At 18.0% G+C, this 24,561-nt stretch overlaps 7 protein-coding genes across 7 annotated transcripts in view; 4 read left to right on the top strand and 3 right to left on the bottom strand.

Annotated features, from left to right (window-relative positions):
• Positions 1–2,902: 2,902 nt before the first annotated feature.
• On the top strand, positions 2,903–5,074 carry PGSY75_0909600 (hypothetical protein; the record flags this gene model as incomplete). The annotated part of the gene is made up of 3 exons (XM_018785512.1): positions 2,903–3,011; positions 3,230–3,379; positions 3,513–5,074. 3 exons carry the CDS (start codon positions 2,903–2,905, stop codon positions 5,072–5,074), a joined length of 1,821 nt encoding a protein of 606 aa, XP_018641853.1.
• A 1,176-nt stretch (positions 5,075–6,250) lies between these two features.
• Positions 6,251–7,432, bottom strand: PGSY75_0909500 (putative subpellicular microtubule protein 1; the record flags this gene model as incomplete). The annotated part of the gene is made up of 1 exon (XM_018785511.1): positions 6,251–7,432. One exon carries the CDS (start codon positions 7,430–7,432, stop codon positions 6,251–6,253), a length of 1,182 nt encoding a protein of 393 aa, XP_018641852.1.
• Positions 7,433–9,832: 2,400 nt separating this feature from the next.
• On the bottom strand, positions 9,833–13,675 carry PGSY75_0909400 (putative exoribonuclease; the record flags this gene model as incomplete). Its single annotated transcript, XM_018785510.1, has 1 exon — positions 9,833–13,675. One exon carries the CDS (start codon positions 13,673–13,675, stop codon positions 9,833–9,835), a length of 3,843 nt encoding a protein of 1,280 aa, XP_018641851.1.
• A 2,412-nt stretch (positions 13,676–16,087) lies between these two features.
• Positions 16,088–17,182, top strand: PGSY75_0909300 (apoptosis-related protein; the record flags this gene model as incomplete). The annotated part of the gene is made up of 7 exons (XM_018785509.1): positions 16,088–16,153; positions 16,252–16,289; positions 16,421–16,485; positions 16,588–16,649; positions 16,803–16,865; positions 16,966–17,007; positions 17,123–17,182. 7 exons carry the CDS (start codon positions 16,088–16,090, stop codon positions 17,180–17,182), a joined length of 396 nt encoding a protein of 131 aa, XP_018641850.1.
• Positions 17,183–17,809: 627 nt separating this feature from the next.
• Positions 17,810–19,311, top strand: PGSY75_0909200 (putative GDP-fucose protein O-fucosyltransferase 2; the record flags this gene model as incomplete). Its single annotated transcript, XM_018785508.1, has 2 exons — positions 17,810–17,989; positions 18,082–19,311. 2 exons carry the CDS (start codon positions 17,810–17,812, stop codon positions 19,309–19,311), a joined length of 1,410 nt encoding a protein of 469 aa, XP_018641849.1.
• A 454-nt stretch (positions 19,312–19,765) lies between these two features.
• Positions 19,766–22,030, bottom strand: PGSY75_0909100 (putative membrane protein; the record flags this gene model as incomplete). Its single annotated transcript, XM_018785507.1, has 1 exon — positions 19,766–22,030. The coding sequence occupies one exon, from the start codon at positions 22,028–22,030 to the stop codon at positions 19,766–19,768; it is 2,265 nt and encodes a 754-aa protein (XP_018641848.1).
• Positions 22,031–23,327: 1,297 nt separating this feature from the next.
• Positions 23,328–24,561, top strand: part of PGSY75_0909000 (hypothetical protein) — a gene marked incomplete at both ends in the record, with an annotated part of 3,192 nt that continues 1,958 nt past the window's right edge. The window contains one exon of the mRNA XM_018785506.1: positions 23,328–24,561. This exon is cut by the window's right edge and continues 1,057 nt beyond it. Within this exon, the coding sequence (XP_018641847.1) occupies positions 23,328–24,561 (1,234 nt within the window).

The raw sequence follows: 24,561 nt of genomic DNA, 5'->3' as shown, positions 1-24,561 counted from the left end.
TTTTTTTTAATATTATTTTATTATTATTTTATTATAATTTTAATATTATTTTAATATTATTTTTATTTTAATTATAATTCTAATTTGATTTTAATTTGGTCCTTCCTTTTCTTTTTTTTTTATGCTTAAGTTATGAAAGAAATTTTATAAAATATGACATATACCTATTAGAATGTAATACATTATATTATAGTAGTATATATATGATAATAATTATAATATTGACATACCAACATGAATATATAAATATAATCTAAGTACAATATGTTTAATGATATATATATATATATATATATATATATATATATATTTTTATTTTTTTTTTTGATATAATTCATATGTATCTTATCGTATTTTTCTTCTTTTTATATCTATACAAAATATATAAAATTATTCATGTTTTTTATAAAAAAAAAGATGTAGAAAAACAAAACAAAATGGATACAATCTTTTAAAAAAAAAATTATAAATATTATACAAAGATAATATAAATATATATTTATATATAATATTATATATATATAATATATTTATATTATTTTTATATATAAATGAAAATACATATTTATATATAAAATATAATATGAATTTCATTAAAATAAAAAAAAAAAAAAATGATAAATATATAATACTAATATAAAAAAAATTATAAATTATTTTAATTTTTTTTTTTTTTTTAATTTATTTTTTTAATTAAGCTTTTAAATTTTCTTAAGTAGAGAACAAAAAAAAATTTATATAAATAAAAATATACTTAAATAAAATATATTTGTATTATTTATTATATATATTAATATAAATATTTATTATTTTATATATTTATTTAGTATTATTTTTTTTAATATATTTTTTTATCCATACATAGAATAAAAAAAAAAAAAAATTCTATTTGTATATTAAATAAAATTATTATATTATATAATATGTATTGTATGTATATGTATTAAATATAATATATATATATATAATATATATATATATATATACGTATTATAATACATGTATTAGAGTAGCAATAAAAATAAAAAATATTAAAAAAAAAATATATATATGAATAATAGCATCTCTTTTAATAATATAATTTTTTTAAAGTTTTTTTATTTGTATTTTATTAAAAAAAACGAAAAGAAGAAGTAATTTTATCAATCCTTGTAAAAATCTAATAAAAAAGAAAGAAGAATACTATATTAGGAAAAAAAAAATATATTATTATTTTATTTTATATATTTATAAATAAAATAAATATAATTTTTTTTTTTTTTTTTTTTTTTTTTTTAATTCTATAAATATTATTTTGTAAATATAATAAGAAGTAAAAATTGTTTTTATTTAGATTTAAAAAAAAAAATCAAAAAATTTTATTTTTATGAAAAAAGGACTATAAAATTTTTTTTTATTTTATATATTAAAATTTTACGTTTTAATTTCTATTTTGGCATTTTTTAAATTCTTGTTGTTATTTTATGTTACATTATATAAATAATTTGATATTTTAAAAAAAAAGAGAAAAAAAAAAAGAATAAGAAAAATATGAAATAAATTATTATAGGTAAATTTTAAATTATAATCTATATATAGTTGTATTTTTATTTTTCATATTTAGTATGATTTTTGTTCTGATATTAATTCATTATAGAATATATTTCGAATTTGTTCAGTTTATATATATATATATATATATATATATATTATAATATAAAGTTCTTTAATTTTTTTGTCTTATTATATAAATTCCCTTTTCTTTGGTGTTACATTAAATATAAGTTATAATGATTCCTTATCTTCATTTTTTTTCAAGTATTAGCCATTAAAAAAAAAAATTAATAATCTGGCTACTTTAATATAAAATATTGGGGCAACAAAAAAAGGAAAATTATATAAGTATATATATATATATATATATATTTTAATTTATTATTTCTCCTTAATTTATTTTATTTTTTTTTTTTTTTTTGGTTAAACATTTTAATTACAACATTTATGTTTAAAATCAAAAATATAAAGGATGAGTTATATATAATATGTAATATAAAATAATATATATTATATATTAAATATTAAATATGTCTTAATAAATCATAAGAAAAATATAATATATATATATATATTTATAATATATATTTTTGTCATATTATATAGAAAGTATATTTAAATATAATTTTTTTAAACATATAGTTAAATTTTTAAAATGCTTTTGTCTATTCATATAAATATGTGTTTTTATTTATCCAACAATTATTTAATAAGGCACGAATTAAATAATAAAAATAAAAAATAAAAAATAAATTAAAGTGTATTCCTATTAAATGTTATATATAAAATGTATAATTTTTAATTTTAATTTAATTTTTTTTTTTTTTTTTTTCCCTCTTTTTAATAAGGCACGAATTAAATAATAAAAATAAAAAATAAAAAATAAATTAAAGTGTATTCCTATTAAATGTTATATATAAAATGTATAATTTTTAATTTTAATTTAATTTTTTTTTTTTTTTTTCTCCCTCTTTTTAAGTACAGATAAACAAAAAAGAAAAAAAAAAAAAAAAAAAAAAAAAATTAAAATTAAAAATTATACATATATATATATATATATATATATATATATATATATATATTATTGCTAACAATTTTATACCATTATATATTATATGTGTATTTATATTTTTATTTCATTTAAAAAAAAATATACATTTATGTTAACAGAACTGGTTAATATTATATATATATATGGAAATTATAAACTATAGCTTTTAAGAAAATTTTCATTTGATAATATTCATGATACTTTTAATTAGAATATCATTTTTATTTATTTATTTTTTTTTTTTTTTTTTTTGTAACATTTATATAAAAAAACATGTGAATAAATTTAAAATATATTATATGTTAAGTGACAAGAAAGATGTTTCGTGATCTAAGTTTTTATGTTTTAACAATAATTTTGTTTTTTTTTAATATGACAAAATGGATTGGGATCGATGGGAATTTAAATATATCAAACGATAAAATTGGTAATAACTGAAAAAATTAAAAAAATAAACCTTTGTACAAATATGTATATGTATAATATGTGTATGTATAATATGTGTATATGTATATATGTGTATATGTTTATATGTATATATGTTTATATGTATATATGTATATATGTATATATGTTTATATGTATATATGTTTATATATTTTTCACTTTTTTTTTTTTTTTTTTTTTTTTTTTATTTTTTTAAAGAGAACACTTACATATCTATTGATAAAAATAATATAAATGAATTTATTAATGTCAAAGAAAACGAATTTTTCTTTAATATGAATTGTAAGACATCAAGGATGTTCAACAATATGAAGAACTACATGATAAACAAAGTATACACATCGTTAGGTATAGAGATATGGAAAGAAAATATACGAAATATAAAATATATGTGATACGAATATAAATACATATGGATATATATATATATATATATATATATATATATATATATGTGTATATTTTTATTTTCTCATTTTAGAAAGCTTTAGGTCTGAAAATGTGACATCCTCCGATATTGAAACTATAGAAGACATCATAGAAAGAACGTGGGATAGAGAAAATAAAGAATTTATTTTTACAACAAAAAGGTTAATTAAACAATACACAGATAATAATTTATTCATTTTACAAGTTGGATTGAATAGTGTAGCTCCTTTAATTCTTGATAAACCCGAAAATGGTATATTTATTGAAGAAGATATAGAAATATGTAAAAATTATTTTCTACATAAACCCAATAAATGCTTTCTATATTTAGAAGGAGTAGAATTTTATTGTAAAAAAAAAACAACCAATAACGATAATCATAATGATTCATCTAATCTATTAAAAACAAAAAAGAGAGAAGATATTTTTGATACTCTTGATTTAATTTCAAAAATATATCAAAATAAAAATAACGAAGTAATAGATATTCTTATTGTTAATCATAAATATCCAGTTGCATTACTTTATTACATTTATCCTTATTTAGATTCATCTACTCTTGTTATATTAATGGATAATTTAAACCATCAAATGAAAACAGCAATATTCGAATACTACGATTTTATTGGAGAAGCTGATTTTTCAAAAGGTTTTGAGAAGAAATTCTTTAATCTGTACAAATCAGAACAAAAAAAAAAAAAAAAAGAACAAAATAATAACAATATTAAAAAAGTAGATAATCAAAAAAATGATAATCTACATAGTGACCATAATACTACAAATAATGGTGATATGAAACAAAATGAAAATTATCATATATTAAATAAAAATTATGATGATAAAACAAAGAAATATGAAGCTAATGAAAATCTATATATTTATAATAAAATGAAACAATCACCTTTTTATGTAATTACATTAAATCCAAAGAGTATTATGAACCCTCCACAAAATCGTTATAAATTATATATATCCAATGAATATACATCATCTTATCAAACTCAAATAAATATTATGATAAAAGATATCGAAAAATTATTAAAATTAAATAAAAAATTTTATGAACAACATAAAGTTTTAGTTACTAACTATTTTGCTGTTATAAACGAATATGAATTTGACGATAATAATATTGTCAAATCTAATGTTACAAATACATTAACTTCTATACTTACAAGCTTTGCACATACTGGTGATATTAATCCAAATAATTATCAATATGCATTAGAAAATTTAAAAAATATTTTCTCAACTATGTTATATACTATATATGAACGTTCTAAATTTAAAGCCTTATTTAACCCTTTGATGGATTTTTTCAAACTATATTTAAATAAAGATGATCCAAATTATATTATTTATCAATTCCTTATATATGGACTCATAAAAAATTCCAGAGAAATAGAATCCTACGAATTGAAAGAAATATTTTTTCTTGATGTATTAAGAGATGTTTCTAAACAAATCAATAAAATGTCTATTACTGAAGTTGTTTTATTAGTAACCAAATTAAATATATTACTTAAAAAAATAAGATCTAGAGAAGATATTACACATATTAAGGACTATGCAAAAAAACATATTAACATTGATTATACGAACAATGAATTATAGCTATGTAATATAAAATTATAACCTATTAAAAAAAATAAAATAAAATAAAATTAAAATTATCATATAACCACCTACATATATATATATATTATAAAATCTAATTTCAATATATTTTCCACATTTTAAAAACTTTCATCAAATTTTATTTATTCTAAAATTTTTTTTTTTTTTTTTTTGTTTATATATTTTAAATATTATATACATGTTTGTATACAATTTTATTGCCCTACATATAATTTTTTTATTTTTTAGTTTATATGTAGGTTAAAATGAATAATTACAAAATTTACATATATATTTTTTAAATATTCATTTACTATATCATAAAATGTGTATCAAAATTTTTTTTGTGTATATATTTTTTCTTTATATTTTTATCATCTTCATAATATATCTATGTCACATATTCTTAAAACATTTCTTCCTTTAATTGTTTTAATTATATCTATCAAATTTGAAGGTGCATATTTGAAATAAATATTATTATATGTATATATCATACACAGTTTTAAACAGATTAAATTAAAGAAATCATAGTACAAAAAGGTATATATGTTTATATATATGTATATATTTTATAGAATGAAAAATTCAATTTTTATTTGATATATTTATTATTTTAAATTTTCGTTCATTTTTCTTACTCCAATATAAACAATAAATAAAAAAAAATTATAAATCTGGCTACTTTAATATAAAACATTGGGTCAAGAAACAAGCAAAATTATATGTATATATATATATATATATATATAATAATTTGCACAAAAGAAAAAAAAAAACATTTGATTCATATAGACGTACAAAAAAATAAAAATAAATAAATACATATATACATTAATATATATATATATATATATAGTTGGCACAATTCATTAAAATATATATCACACAAAACACAATTTTATTCAAGGTTTCTAAAATAGTTAAGTTCAATTAAAAAAAATAAAATAAGACCGTATAACAAGCATCTTATACAAAAAACAATATTTCTTATATCACATATAATTTTTTTTTTTTATTGTAAAATGTTGTGAATCAATGTATAATCCATATTAAACATTATATGAAGAAATAATTTTTTAAAAAGTGAATTATAAGAAAAAATATATAATAGATATAAAGAGCATATTTACTGCTGCAAGAATATATATATATATATATATATATATATTTTTAGTACCACCTTTTTGTTTCTCTATCCCAAAATACATGTTGAGATGGATATGTAGGTGTAGGATATTTAGGTAATAAATCCACTGGACAAACAGGAAGAACCTTTCGTATATATTCTGTTCTATAACTGCTTTCTCCTTCAAAAGGAAATTGTTTCACTAATTTAGTTTCATGTCTTGGTGGTAATTCAGGTAACGGTTTAGGACCGAATTCACTCCTATAATTACTTTCTCCTTCAAAGGGTAATGATTTTGGTGGTTGCATATATATTTTTGGTGGCAATTCAGGCAGCGGTTTGGGCCCGAATTCGCTACGATAATTACTCTCACCTTCGAAGGGTAACGATTTTGGAAGTTTCATTTCAATTCTTTGGGGTAATTCTGGTAAAGGCTTAGGTCCAAACTCACTCCTATAATTACTTTCTCCTTCAAAGGGTAATGTTTTCGGTGGTTGCATATATATTTTTGGTGGTAATTCAGGCAAAGGTTTAGGCCCAAATTCACTTCTGTAATTAGACTCTCCTTCAAAAGGCAATGATTTTGGTGGTTTTATATAAATCTGAGGTGGTAATTCTGGTAAAGGTTTTGGACCGAAATCACTTCTATAATGACTTTCACCTTCAAAAGGTAATGATTTCACTAATTTAGTTTCTACCCTTGGTGATAATTCTGGCAAAGGTTTTATACCAAATTCGCTTCTATAATTAGTTTCTCCCTCAAAAGGCAACGATTTTGGTGGTTTCATATAAATCTGAGGTGGTAATTCAGGCAAAGGCTTGGGCCCAAATTCGCTTCTATAATTACTTTCTCCTTCAAAAGGCAACGATTTTGGTGGTTTCATGTAAATCTGAGGTGGTAATTCAGGTAAAGGCTTGGGCCCAAATTCGCTTCTATAATTACTTTCTCCTTCAAAAGGTAACGATTTTATAATTCTAGGACATCTATGAAATCCACACGTACATATTTCATCGACACATAAACCTGGTTTTCTACTAGGAGATTCTTGTCTTCTTTGTTCACTATTTTTATCTAAAGGAAATTTTCTATTTGTATAAAGATAAGGTTGATAATCTATATTACAATCCTTAGAGAATTCTGGATAGTCAGTACTCTTATTATAGCTATTGTTCTGTTCATCATAAAAGTTAAATTGTACTTTTGGTTTTTCTGTTATAACTTCCATCTCTTAAAATTTTTTTATATATTATATTTTTTTTTTCTTATGAAGAATATATAAATATATATCAGACACCCTTTATAAAACAAACAAACGTATTTATCTTATGGATATGTAAAATTTATAAATAATATTTAAAGGATAAAAAAGAAGAGCTTCACTATACTAGTGTATATTATATATATATATATATATATATATGTAAAAACAACAATATTTTTAAGTAACAGAAAAGTCATAAAAATAATATTAAAAAAAAAAAAAAAAAAAAAAAATTCTTCTATATATTATAATGTTGAAAAAACAAAAAAACACAAAGGAAAAAAAAAAAAAAAACATAAAAATAAAAATAAAAATAAAAATAAAGAGACGATTATATAATATGAATTATGTATTAATTTAAATAATAAATAAATGATTAATTTGAAAATGGGTATAATTAATCAAATTGAAATAAAATTGGACATTATTTATAAGTCTTATTTATGGAAAAATATAACACACAATGATTTTTTATAATATTTATATTATAGTATACATATATAAAATATACGTAATAAATTTAGTTACATATATATATATATATATATATATGTAAGACCATCTATTGATGAACATGGATAAATTTTATGTTTATAAAAGAACAAACCTATATTATACAACTTCACATATTTAATAATTATATAAGCAAATGTAAATGAATAAATAATTATATTTATATATTTATTTATATTTTTGTTCCTTTTTTTTTAATGTTATATTTATGCGTGTATATATATATATAATTGATAAAATTACATTTGTTAAAATTATGGACATGTAAATAAATATAAACTCAAATGAAACAAATAAAAAAAAACAAAACTGTCAAGGAATATATGCTCTATAGTTTCTGAATATATATTATATATATTAATTTTTATAATGACTTATCATATAAGTTTTAAGAATATAGATACTATATAAGACTAATAAGGTTTTTTATATTTTTAAGTATATAAAAAACTTTTATTATTGTATCCAACGAAAAAGTATTAATTTTCTTTTCTTTTGATTTTTATAGTCAAAAAAAAATCATTTTTAAAAATAGAATTATTGTTGTTCATATGAAGTTATATAGTGCACATGTACAACCAAATCAGTATTTCTTAAAAAAATAAATAAATGTACATATTGTTTAATTAACCAACTAATAATAAAGACAGGTTATTTATCTTTTTATTGTATTGTATTATTTTATTATTTTATTTATTTTTTTTTTTTTGTTCATAATTTATAGCTAAAATATAAAAATATAACCTGACTCGTTCATAAAAAAAAATAAAATTAAACATAATAAAATAAAACATAATAAAATAAAATGCACGATGGTAACTCATATAATATAACTCTTTCAAACACACAAAATATAACTAATACTTTTAATGTATAAAGATATATATTTTTAAATAATATTTAAACTATTTTTAAAATATGATCTTTATATATATATTATATATTAGATCATGATGATAAATTTCTTCTATAATTCTGAGGTTGAGCATAATAAATAATTTATGAATATTCACATTTACAGACATATTTACTTTTTTCTTTCCAATAAAATAAAGGTAAATTTGAATATTTATTTCAAATTAAATAAATAAATAAATAAATAAATATATATATATATATATATATATAGAACTACATTTTTAGCATTGTTATTTTTTGGTTTTGCTCTATTATTTTATAAATTTCATCTTTAATACAAAACAAAATGGTAAATAATTTAATTTGTATTCAGTACAATAGTTTTTTTATTTATTTAATTCCTCTTTAAAAAAAATATTCAAATCTTTCCCCTTTAATGAAGGTATATATGTATATAATATATATATATATATATATATATATATTTACATATACACAGATTTAATACCAAAAAAAGAAAAAATATATATATATTTATATATAAAAATTAAAAAAAAAGAAAAAACAATTTCACATTATTACATTAAATAAAACATGTGAAAATGTAGGGAAATAATAAATTAAAAAAATAAATTCTTATAAATTAAAAAGAAACACTTATATTATATATTATTGTATTTATACAAATAACATTTTTTTTTTTTTTTTTTCTTTTTTTTTTTTTTTTGTTAATAATATAATTTTATATAATTTATTAACAATTTGTACATAAAATAGAAATGAAAAAGACATGTAACAAAATGAATTTTTGATTTCCATTCTTAATGGAATATAATAAAATATATAATAATAAATTTAATAAAAATCGTGTTTTTGATTTATATATATATATATGTATGTATAAGGATAAATACATAATAATTAATTCTAAGGGGATAGGGAAAAAAAAATATATACACATATATATTTATTTGATGCACTTCTTTTTCATTATTACTTATCCTTATAAGGCATTGATCTATTATTATAGTAGTTATTTTTTTTATTCGTTCCAGTTGTGTTATTATTATTGGTGCTGTTATTATGGTAGGGATCCTTTTTATAATAATTTCCTTCGTTGTGATAATTATGATAATTATTATTATAGTTTTTATAATTATTATGATGATAACTATTAGTGGGATTATTATTATTATTATATAAATTATTATTTGAGAAAGCCTTTGAATCATTTTTATGCTTCATATAATTATTATTATTATTATAATGCGAATTGTATGATACGTTATATGGGGAGTCGTAATTTGTATTATCTTTATTATATGTATTCCTAGAATTATTATAATTATTATAAGTTACATCTTTTTTATGGTCATGTGAATATGTGACATTTTTTTTTGGCATTTGATACATATTATTATTTTTATGTGACAAGTTCGGGAAATTATTATTATAATTTTGATCTTGGAAATTTTGATTATGATGATAATTATAATTTTTAGGTGTCTTTGTATAATTATAATTTGCACTATTATTATAATTCTGCATATTATCTCTTACTTTATTATTATAATGGTAGGCATTATTTAACCTAGGATCATTTGAATAATGATTAGGATTATGATAATGATGATTCATTTCTTGATTTCTTGATTGATTATATTTAGAAAAAGAATATATTTGTGGATGATTATTGCTTAAACTATTTAAAATCATTCTTTTAGCTGCTGGTGCGTTAAATCTTAATTTTCTTTCTTCGTTATTTATATCTAGTACATTTAAAACATTTTTGGGTCTAATATGATTTTTCAAGAGTGCTGATGAATGTTTTTCAAATTCTGGTTGTAAATAGAAAGCACTATTACAAGTTGATGAAAAGTTCGATGAGAATTTAAATATTTTTTTAAGTATATGTACATCACTTTCTTCGTCTTTACAATTTAAATACCCAAAGAGATTAATATTTCTGTTTGTGGTTATTGGAATGGTTAGATTCATATTTTTAAAATAAGCATCATAGGTATTGTTATAATTATTATTATTATTATTATTATTATTTTCACTGTTGTTAATGTTGCTATTGTTATTTTTTTTGTCGATTATCTTCTTTTCATCATTTTCTTCATCATCCATGTTAACTTCATTTCGTTCATCATTATTTAAATTTTCAATATCTTCATTTTTTATGGATTCCTTTTCTTTAACTTCTTTTAAATAATTTTTAATAGATTTTGCTATTGTTTTGGATAATGGGTGATTTGAACTAACATATATTTTATTAAGACCTCTTCTATTTCTTTTTTTTTCATCATTATTTAAGGTATCATGTAAAGGTCTTGCGTGTTTAATAATTCTGTCCTTATCTACAAATGGAAGTAATATAATCCACTGGTATTTAAATTTTTTCCCATTTTCTTCTTCTTTAAATGTATGAGGATAAAAATCAATAATTGGTGAATCTTTATGTAGCATTAATTGTTTATACATTTTTGGTAAGCAATGGCTTGAATTAGCTGGTAAGACACATAACAATTGTTCGAATGGTAATAATGGTTCATCTTTTTCAAAATTAAAAGTTATATTATCAACAATTAAATCTGATGACAATGGTGCATAATAATATGGATAATACCAATGCCACATAGGACATGATTGAAAATAATATGCTAGAACCCAAGCTAATCCTTCAACATATTTATAAACAACATCTTTAATAAAATCTTCTATAGAATCATTATCATCTAAATGAAATTTAGATTTATAATATTTCATTCTTATAATATCTGGATTTTCATCTCCTCCTAATTCTACATCTTCTTTGGGATTTTCACATTCGTTAGCTTTTTTAATAGCTTCTTTTAATAATAAATTGAATTCGTTAATATCATCCATTTTTTTATTTTCATCATATGAATCTTTTGGTAATACCTCAGTATTAGAAAATGTGTCATTATTAGAACATGCATCATTATTTGAAAATACATCGTTATTAGAAAATAAACTATTATCATTATTATTATCATTATTATTGTTATTATTTTGTAGGGTATCACTATCTTGTAATGTATTATTATTAGGTAGTGTTTCACTTTTTTGCAACATATCACTATTCAATGATTGAACTTCCTCTTGTTCATTATTTATAGATTTCTCAATATTTGATACAGGACGAACTAAAAAATTAATACTTTTTTCACCTTTCTTATCTTTATATTTAATATTTCTCATAGGTTGCATGCTTTGAATTTTACTTTCATATAACATTTTTTTTGAAACAATATTAGCCGCAGGAGTTGTCATATTTTCCGATTTATTGGCTAACATAGTATTAGCTCCTTTATTAGTATGAATTTCTCTTTGTTGAGCATTATTTGTCTTGTTGTTTACATTTGATTTATCTAAATACTGTACTACCTGATCTGTTGGATCATCTACACATTTGGGTCTTTTTAATGCATCCTTTTGTTGTAATTCTCTTTTTTCTCTTTTCTTCTTAAAATCATATTGAGAAACAAATGTTTCTCTCTCCACCTCAGCTATGAAAGATATATATTTTGTAAAAGATTTTAAATTAATTGAACCCTCATTAATTAAATAATCTCCTAATGTTGGTAAGACCTTTTGATATAATAATATTAGCTGATCTATACTCCCTCCTGCTATAGAAATAGATGGTAGATGAGGTAAGAAATCATTTCCACAAAAAAAACAAATAAATATAAAATCATCTATACATCTTTCCATATTAAAACTTGTATCAAAAAATAGATCTTTCCATAAATATTCTCTTAATATGGTTAGATCAAGAATTTGTAATTCATTCCAATATTCATAATTCAGTGATGAATTCTTACTAATAGTAACATTAGCATAATTTGGATCATTATATTTATTATATAATTTTTTTTCTGTTTTAACATATCTAGTACAGAAATGTAAATCATCATAACTTTTAAGCATACCTACATAATCTTTTTTTTTGGGTTTTTCTTTTTCATCAGATTTTGGATCTAAATCTATAATTTCTCTTAATATATAAAAATATGGTTCATGACTAGCTAAGGAAAGCATAATTAAATCAGCATCCATACCGTGTATTATATGTCTAGTATTTGGATCATAACCTGGTTGTGCTCTTTGCGATTTTATAAAATTAAATATTTTATGTTCTCCTTCACCACATACATTAGAATCAGAAAATATAACAACAACATCTTTCCATTTTTCATCATTTGTAATTTTGTGTTCAATAAAATATTTTAAAGCAACAGATAACTCATGCATAAATTCAGTACCTGGTGTTATAACATTACTATCCCAATAGGTTGCTTCCTCAGGTACCATTTTATTTTCAGCTATAAATCGTTCTTTTAATTCTAAATATGCTCTCTTTTCTATTTCTGAACATGATATAGATTTAAATCTTCTACTTCTTTGTTGGTTCATTTTTGCTTTAGGTGCAACACCATCAATGGCCATATAAAGAAGTTTCTTTGGTTCAACAATATCAAATAATCTTTCTACATATAAAAAAACATTCAGAAATATTTCTTCATTACTTTTTGCTCTTTTACTATTATCACTATGAGAACATAAATGAATAATTCCATTCATATCTAAATACATATTATCAAAATATCCATTGATATTATCTGAACAATGTAATTCATCTGTATTATTAACATAATCATTTAAATCGTGTACTTTAAAATATTCTCCATTCTCATCATATTTTGTTCTTCTTGAATATACATCACTATCTCTGGTCTCATAAACTGCTTTGGCTATTTTTGGATACCTTGTAACTAGCCATCTGTAAAAGGTGGGTACTCCCATATTATACTTATATATATAAATATATATATATATTACAAGACCTTATAAATAATTCTGTTATAAAAAAAAAATATATATTTAAAGTCCAATTTTGTTCGTATAATATTTATAACTAGAAATATAAGAAACTATATATTGTTATTATATATATATATATATTTTTAATATTGCTATTCCCTCTTTGTTTTCTCTCAAATTTAAAAAAAAAAAATGCTATATCTTAGAAATGCTATATTATTTTCAAAATATACCCACTCTATATTTTCATATAAAGGAAAAAATAAAAATGATTTCTTTTATTTTCTTTTATTTTATTTTCTTTTCTTTTCCTTTATTTTATTATTAATGAAATTATTTTGTTTTATTCATTACATTTCAAAGACTCATTTTATTGATTATTTAAAAAAAAAAAAAAAAAAATACAATTTAATTATTTCTTTTAAATTTTACAATATAACATATTCATATATTTATCATGTGTCGTTATATACACCTTAGACTGGGTGGTTAACTAATATTATGTTATATAGAATATGCAATGAAAAAAAAAATAAAAAAATAAATATAAATACAAAAAAAAATATATCACACATATATATATATATATATATATATATATATATATATATTTATTTGTTTTATTATTTATTACATTAGCTTAATAAGAATAACACAATTCAGTTTTTGTTAAATAAAAATATTTCATATATAACAAAAATAAAAATGTATACATAAATTTTTTTACAAAATTTATATATATAGAATAATAGTTAAAAATTATCTTAAAAAAAAAGGTGTATATATATATATATATATATATATATAAACAAATAAAAAAAAAGAAGAAAGCTGAAAAAATAAAACAAAAGGATAATGGATATCTTTAAAATATTCAACAATATATATGGAAAAAAAAAAAAAAAAAATAAAAAAAAAAGAAGATAAAGATATAAAACAAAAAGATGATCTTATAATAAAAATTATTTTCAAAAGATAAAGAAAATAAAACATATATATATATATATATATATATATATATTAATTTATATTATCATAATTTTTCATGAATTTACAATAAATATACAATATATATAATAAATATATTATATTCTGAAATTAATAAAATATGAATACTTTGTCATTTTTTAATTTTATTAATTTTATATTTTTTATTTAATAATACTTTAAATGATAAAAGAAATATATATATAAAATTACAAAAAATTAAATTATTATATATAATATATAATATAATATTATGAACTTATGTATATATTTTTTTATTTTTATTTATTTTATAACTTTATTTTCTTTTTCATATATAAATATTATAATATTTATATATATATTTTAAAAGGTTTTCCTTGATATATGGAATAATATTTTATATTAAAAAAAATGGTAATTAATAAATTATATTATTATTACTATAATTATAATAAATTTTAACATACGTATAAAGAAAGCAGCATATATATAATATATATATATATTAATAGAGGGATATATATATTAAAATATTTATTATTAATATATTATATATATATATATATATATATATATATATATATTTATAAATACAAAAAAGCTTATATATACAAAATATGTATTTTTTTTTTTACATATATGAATTTTATTTTTATAGTCCATATAATAATTAAAAAAAAGGTAAAAAGTTAAAAGCTTCTATTCATTCATTTATATATATATATATATATATATATATATAATATATATTTATATATTTTTTTTTTAAAAGGAAAATATGAAGAGAAAAAATAATTAATGCAATAATATATAAAGAGAATTTTCAAAATATATGATCTATATATAAAATAAGTAAAAAAAAAAAAAAAAAAAAAAAAAAAAAAAAGAATGTATATGGAAATATATATTTAAAATAACATATTGTTAATGTTATATGTCACCACGGAAAATAGTCAAATCCGAAAAAGAAAAAAAAAAAAAAAAAAAAAAAGAGAACTATAATAAAATCATTTATATATTTTAGTAAAAATAGGAAATGTTTCTTATATCATAAATTCGAATAATAAATATATAGATATACATATATATGTATATAAAATAATGTAATATTTATTATAATGTTATTTTATATATTTATATAATTATGATACTATGAAAAAACCCAAATAATATTATTTATAAAAATTAATAATAAATATATTTATTTCGTTTTTAATTAAATTAAAAGGAATATTTTGTAAAATCACATATAAGGATTATATTATATATATTATATATATATATATATATATATATGTGTATATTTTTAATTTTATTATATACAATCTAATAATTATTTCTTCTGTTTGATCATCTTGCATAACCATCTTATTTTATTATTATTTTATTTATTTTTTTTTTCTATAAAATTTAAGTGTATACAAAATGAATATTGAAAAAGCCGAAGCAAAGTCAAAAATGATTGAAATGTCTAAGCAGAATATAGAAAATGTAACGACTTGATAAAATAAGAAAAATAATATATATAAATAAATATATTTTTATTTCTAATAATATTAAATTTACTCTTTATTTTCCTTATTTTACAGAAGACAAAAAAGGAATTGGAACTTAAACAAAAACAAGAGTATGTCTATAAAAAGAATTTATATAAATATGATAAATATTATTTCTTTTTTTTCTCACATATATATATATATATATATATATATATATATATATATATAATTATTTGTTTATTTTATTTTGAATATATAGAGAATTATTAGAGAAAAGGCGTTTGATATTAAAATCCTTATTGACACCTGAAGCTCATGCAAGATGTATAAAAAATTAAAAAAAAAGAAAAATAATATAACAATGAAAGGGTTGTATATATTTATGTCAATATATAATTTTTTTTTTTTTTTTTTTTTTTTTGAAAGTGTCTAGAATTGGAATAGTTAAAGAAGAACAGGCTAGAAGAATAGAAGATATTATTATAAGAGTAAACATATATATATATATATTTTTTTTTGTGTTTAAAAGAATATTATAAGGATTTAATAAAATAATTATAAGCATATTGTTTTTTATTAATATATTAATAAGACTTAATATTTCTTATAAAATATATATTTATTTTTTTCTATAATTTTAGAATAGTCAAATGGGTTTGATATATAACAAAATTGATGATGACCACTTGATAAAAATTATAGAGGTATGTTAATATATATATTTTTTACATTTATATCTTTCGTTGGTATATACATATATATATATATATATATATATGTATATTTATTTATTCATTTTTGTAGCAAATAAATGACAAAATGTATAAAAAGGATCCAGTAATAGAAGTAAGTCTTCTATAAAATATATATTATGGAAATTACATTTTTTAAAAAATATATTTATTAAGGAGTATATATAATGCCATGTGAATATGTTCATTTTTTTTTTTTTTTTTTATAGATCAGGAGGAGAAAACAATTTGACGACGATGATGATTTCAACGAAGAAGATTATATGTGAATTTGTTTAATTAAATAAGAGAATATATTTATTTATTTATTTATTTACAATTAATGATATTTTATTTTATTATATTTTTCCTTTTTTATAAATAACTACATTTGATAATCATTGTAATATTATAATAATTATATATATATATATATATATATATATATATATTTATATATATTTGTATACATTCCAATGGAACTATTTTTTTATTAATATTGTTATATATATATTTTTTTTTTTTTCTTATGTCTTATTCCCATTTTCCTTTCTTTTTTTTTTTTTTTTTTTCTGTTAAAAATTTTGTTAATATTTATATATAGAACAATAAATAAAAAGAAAATTAAAATAAAAAATGTAGTGTATTCATATATATATAATATGTATATATTATTAAGAACAAGTACCCATTTAAAATGTTTTAAATGTTGTATATATATATATATATATATATATATATATATATATATATATATTTATTTATTTATTTATATATTTATATATATGGATGTTTATGTAAAATATATTAATCTTTTCACAGTTGAAATTTTTTTCATTTTTTTTTTTTTTTTTTTTGTATAAAACTTCACAACTTGCAAAGACAATTAACATACAAATAAATTCATATTATAAAGAATGAAATTCATAGTTTTTTTTTTTTTATTTTTTCTTTTAAAAGTGATAGACAGGGTTGCATATGGAAAACCCACTGAATTGATGTGTTTAAAGGAGGATGTATATTTAGGTGATAGCTTTTATTTTTTGAAAAAGAAAAAATATATTCTTTACGATGTAAATATAGGGGAAGGATTCAACGTATGAAAAATATAAAAATAAATAAATATATAAATAAATAAATAAATATATATATATATATATATATATATGTATTTTTTTTTTTTTTTAAGCTTCAGAAAGAAATATTTTATAGGCTAAGTTTGGTCACATATAATATGAACAAGGATGATAAAAGAAACATATATTATCTTGTGCTTCCACCTTGGTGTTATGTTACACACTGGAATCGAAAAAAAAAAAATAAAATAACCTGGAGTTTTTTTTTTAATACAGATATTATGAAAAAGGTTATTCCTATTATAGAATATGAAGAATATGAAAGAATATACGGCAATTTTTGTGATATAATGATAAATAGTAAATATATGTTTGATAATTATAAAGAAAAGAGTTTTATGATTTTGCCATTTGAAGAATGCAATATGAATGCTAATAGATTCAAACAAATATGTAAAAAATGTAATCATAAATATAATGTTATATATTCTGGTTATTGCATAACAATAAACACAAAACAGAGTGAATGTTATTCATATAGAATGATAAGTAGTTATTTTATAACTTTTATATTACAAAATTTATATCTATATAATATTACATCTGTATTAATAAAACAAAGTACAAATATATTAGTACCTTTTGCTAATGAGTTATATGAAAATAATATAGAAGATATATTATTATTTAATAATAAATTATTATCATATGGAGATAATTATATATATAATATATTAAAAACATATAATTATATAAGTTCACATTTAAGATATAATGATTTCAGAAATATAGCTAGATATAATATTCCACCTATACATATTGCTTTATTAAAATTATTATATATTATGTTTATTCATAATTATGATATAATTTTTATAGCTTCTGATGAAAAAGTACAGATACAAAAAGTTATTCATAAGCATTTTAATCAATATAAAAACTATTTCTATTTTTATAATAATAATAATAATTTACATGAAGGAGAATTTGCTATTATAGAACAGTGGATATGTACTAGGTCTCATATTTTCATAGGCAATATATTTTCAAGATTTACTATGCATATAAACTGGGAAAGACATTTAATAAATAAAGGAAATTTTAACCAAAATTTAGATCTCTGTTCTTATCATATAAATAATGATAACGATCAAGATATAAAAAGTAGTTATAAAAATGTAAGAAATATTTTTAATCAGAAAGCATTGGAAAGAATTAAAAGTATATATGATAATTATTCAAAGAGCGATCAAAAATATATTACTACTATATGTTACAACTTCCCTTCTCATTTTCCAAATAATATAAGTATATATAGAAAGCAATATATTAGCAATACATAAAAGGGTTTTTGTTTTCACTCATTTTTATGGACTAATAAAAAGTATAAATATAAATATATATATTAATATATATATATATATATATATAATTATTAATTTAGTTGCCCTTATATATATCCCATTTCATAATATTGAACTTACTTTTTATTTTTAATTTTTTTATATTTGTAAATATTTATATATATATATATTTTTACACTTATTAAACAATTTATTGTAACATATATGAACATGAATCTTTTTTTTAAATAAATAAAAAAATAAAATAAAATATGAAATACACAAAAAGGTGTATACATATATATATGTGTCTGTTTTTATAATGCTTTCCATAATTATATGTTTTCTTTCCTTCATTATTTATTTCACCTCTTCTGTCATATCATACATGTCATCCCCATCCATGCAAAATTATATTCTCTGTTATGCAAAAAAATTATTATTTTTTTTTTTTTTATTGGTAATTTTTTTTATGGTCATTTAAGTGATCTATATTAATATATTTGTTCATATCTTTATTACTGTCTATATAAACATCTGTCTCATTTGTAGGCTTAACATCATCACACTGAACCCATTTGTGCACTTTATTATGAATATGTGTATTTGTATGAGAATTAATAGATTGTGAAATTATATTTGAATTATCCTTGCTATCATTATTATCTATATATTGTGTATTTGTTATTATATGATGGTAGTGTTTATTTTTATTTTCTTCATTTTTTTTGTTCATGTTATATTTTTGAAATCGTGGGATGTTATTATCTTGTATATCATAAGAATCCATATTAGATTCTGTTTTATTCTTTTTTATATAATCCGAAAAATTTCTTTCTTCCATGTCCTTCTTCTCTTGGTCTTGTGTTTGTTGTTCATCGTCAAAAACATTATTAATGATTTCTAGGAATATAAAATTCTCATATATTTCATTCATTATATGATCACAGTAATATATAGATTCATACTTACATTGCTTGTATATTTGTCGCAAGAAAAAATAGATAGTATTTATTTTATATAAAAAAAGACAATATAGAAAAAACAAAAAATTAATAAAAAAAATGAATACTATATAGTATACACCTTTATAATTGAACAAGTTAAAAAAATGTATTTTAGTTAATTCATATGATGAAGCTAAAGGTATTGTGTTATTATAATAAAATACTGAAAAGAGAATATAAAAATTAATTATTAAATTAATAAATAAATTTATAATATAAGGGAAAAAGTAAAAAACGAATTTTATATAATTAATTTTGTCTTGACACTTTTTTAACATTAAAGAATGTATATAATTATATTTATATTTCATATGCATACTTATATCATAGATATTAGAATATATTGTATTTCCAAATATGTTGTATATACTTTTCCTTCTACTAGATATAAGTGGTATATATGATGATATTACATTTCTATTTTCATCTTTATTATTATTTTTTATATTATATGTAATATCATCTGACATATAATTTAAATTTTTATAGAAATCATCATTATTTATGCTAATAATTCTTGGACACATATTATTATTTTTTATATTTTTTTTGGTTTTGTTTTGTTTTTTTTTATTTTTATGCTTTACCTCTTCATTATTATAATAAGGATAATCACAACATGTATTAATATTATTATTTTTGTTAGTAGAAATATTATGGTGATAATAATTATCTGTCATATGTATCATATTATTGTTATAATAATTATCTTTCATATGTATCATATTATTGTTATAATAATTATCTTTCATATGTATCATATTATTGTTATAATAATTATCTTTCATATGTATCATATTATTGTTATAATAATTATCTTTCATATGTATCATATTATTGTGAATACCTTTTTTATTTGTTCTTATATGATCGTCTTCATTACTCTCATTGTATGCATCATTTAATAATATAATATCTGACGAGGCATCATTACTTTTAATATATATAGAAGAGTCTTCATTATGTAAATCATAAATATTATTGATTGGATAATTTTCTTTATTTATATATTTAAATATATTTGTAAATTTATTAAATATTTGATCTGCATATAACAATATAATATTATCAAAATTCTTATCTAAATTATTAAATATTCTTTTACATCCTTCAATTAATATTTCAGTATTTTTATATATTTCTTTATTTTTTTCTTTGATATATGTATTATATAAATATTGTAGAATAATAATACACATAATATTTATATGATGTAATAATATATTATATGTGAAATAAAATAAATATATATTTAATATACAATAAATAAGAATAAAAAAAGTAAAAAATACATGGAAATTTATCTCATACAAATAAATATTATTATTTAAAAAAGGACACCTGATTAAACTTTGTAAACGAAATAATAAAAATATATTAATTAATAAAAATAATAAATATATTAAAAAAAATATATATCTTCTTCTACTAACATAATACATAAAAAACAATTCTCCTTTCTTTCTTTTCCTTTCATATTGAGCTATACATTTTATATTACTATATATTTCATAAAAATGGATATAATTAGAAAAATGATTATAATCAAAATAAGAACGTTTCATATTATATAGTTCATTCAATAAATTTTCTTTATTCATATTTGAATATCTATCTTCCTCTTTATTTATATAAGTGTTAGTCATGTTATTATTAATATCTTCCTTGTGGGTATAAGGATCATATTTTTTTTTCATCTTCTTAATATGCATTCTAATAAATATAAAATATATCACACATATATAATATATATATATATATATATATATTTATTTATTTATTTATTTATTTTGTCTATATGTCATATTAATTTTTTATTCTATCAATTTGTTCTAATAATTCATAAAATGAACAAAATTCATTTTTTTTTATTTTTTTTCTGATTAAAATATGTACTGTTCAGATTATTTACAAATATAAAAAAATGAACATGCATAAAATATATATAAGATTTTATAAAAATAAAAAAATATTTATTTTATATATATATGTATTTTTTCTTATGTCTGCAACTTATTTGAGAATTGTCATGTATGTTTAATATAATATTATTCCTTGCTGATTTATTTAAATCTTATATATATAATACACACATATGAAATGTCTAATATTATATTTTAAATCATACCTTTCAAAATATAATACAAGTGCAAATATATATATAAATATAAATATATATAAATATATATATATATATATATATATATATATTTCAAGTAATAAGAAATATGTAAATGTATAAAATTATGTGAATATATAAATTTGGCTACATTTTTTTGATCATTATAATAAAACAAAAAAAAACATCAATCCGATATAAATATATATAAATATATATATATATATATATATATATATATATATTTTAAAAGAACAAATTATTTTTAAATCTCGTCAGAATAATATCTTTGTAGTTGCTATGATTATATAAATACAAAACATACAAAAAAGGAAATATATTTATCATTCTTTAAAACCAAATAAGTGTTTTTTTTTTTTTTTTTTTGTGTAGGAAAAAAAAAAGATTTTCATATGGTTGTAATAAAAATAAAATTATATAATATATGTGTGCTTTATGTATGTACATATTTATGTGACACATATATAGGTATTTTTTTTTTTTTTTTTTTTTATTAAAAATGTCTACATCGTTAAAAAGAAATAAATATTAATAAACATTCTAAAATATAATCGATACTTTTATAATATCTTATTATAATAAATACAACTACATGGTGAAATATAAAAAATAACAAAATAAATGCTTTCTATCCATAAATATATGTAATACAAACCATTTAAATAAATAAATAAAAAATAAACTTATTAAATAAAATGTTATAAATTCATTATATTTTTTTTTTTTTTTTTTTCCTTTTTATGTCTCAAAATATAATATGATCATCTTACAACAATCAAAAGTGAGGAGATCATAGAAATTTTATTTTTTTTTATTATATTATATTATTTTATTTATTCATTCATTCTTTTGAATATCTTCACATATAGATGGCAAAAATATCTAGCTGGATAAAAAAACAAAGGGGATTTGATAAGGAGAAAATAAAAGAGAATTATAAAAATGAAGAATATGTAGATATAGATATATTTAGCATATCCAACAAATCTGGAGATAGTAGCACAGAAAATAATAGTGATTGTAATAGTATCATAGAAGAGAATACTATCAATATAGAGGATATAAGCAAGAAAGGAGATAATAAAATGAAAAGTAATAAATATAATAAAGAAAATGAAAATAAAAATAATAATGAACATCACGAATCGGAGAAGTGTTCTATTCATAAGAATAAATACAACCAATCATATAAATGTATTTTAAACATATTTGAAGATAATGAACAATTAGGGAATCAAAATAAAATAGAAAGTAATATAAATAAACAAATAATTGCATATAACAAAAGAAATATAAAAAATAATATAAATAATATACTGTTATCAAAAAAATCACATATTTTTCATAATATTAAAATATTAGTACCATCAATAGGTGAAAAAGATATGTTGAATGACAAATGTGTAGATAAATATGTAGACATTAAACAAGTAAAAGAAGAAGAAGAAGAAGAAAATATAAAAAAAGAAGTTGAAGAAAAAAATATAAATAATAATATCAACATAGATATCAATATGAATGATAATAATTATTGTAATTGTATCAATTATAATATGGACAATTTAGATGGTTATTCCATTAGTAAGAATTTATTTGAAGATATATATTCAGATACATCACCAAATAAAAAACTAATAAATGATAATATCCACATAGAAGAAGACTATTACGAACGTGATAGGACATCCACAAATTATAATAATATATTGAATATTTATAAGGATGATAAAAATAAAACACAAAAAAAGATAGAAAATGCTCTAAACAATATTTATATAAATTTTGATGTGTATGAAAATAAAATGAAAAAAATAGATAGAAGGAAGAAAAAAAAAAAAAAAAAAAAAAATGATATAAATGTAAATGTAAAAGATATGATTAAATATACCAATAATAATGATATAAAAAATGACAAATATTATGACAGTAATAAAGATGAAATAAATATACTAATAAAAGATATTATAAATAAAAAACGTGATATTTTATATGTAAAGAATAAACTAATAAAAGATATTTCTACAATTGAAAAAAATCTATTCATGTCTGACTTCTACAATGATATTTGTGGATGTATAAATAATTTAAATAATATGAAAATAA

Source organism: Plasmodium gaboni, chromosome 9 (assembly GCF_001602025.1).
Source record: "Plasmodium gaboni strain SY75 chromosome 9, whole genome shotgun sequence".
In the NCBI taxonomy this organism is placed as follows: domain Eukaryota; phylum Apicomplexa; class Aconoidasida; order Haemosporida; family Plasmodiidae; genus Plasmodium; species Plasmodium gaboni.
The sequence above is the reverse complement of the archived record's forward strand: the minus strand, read 5'-3'. Positions and strand labels throughout refer to the sequence as shown.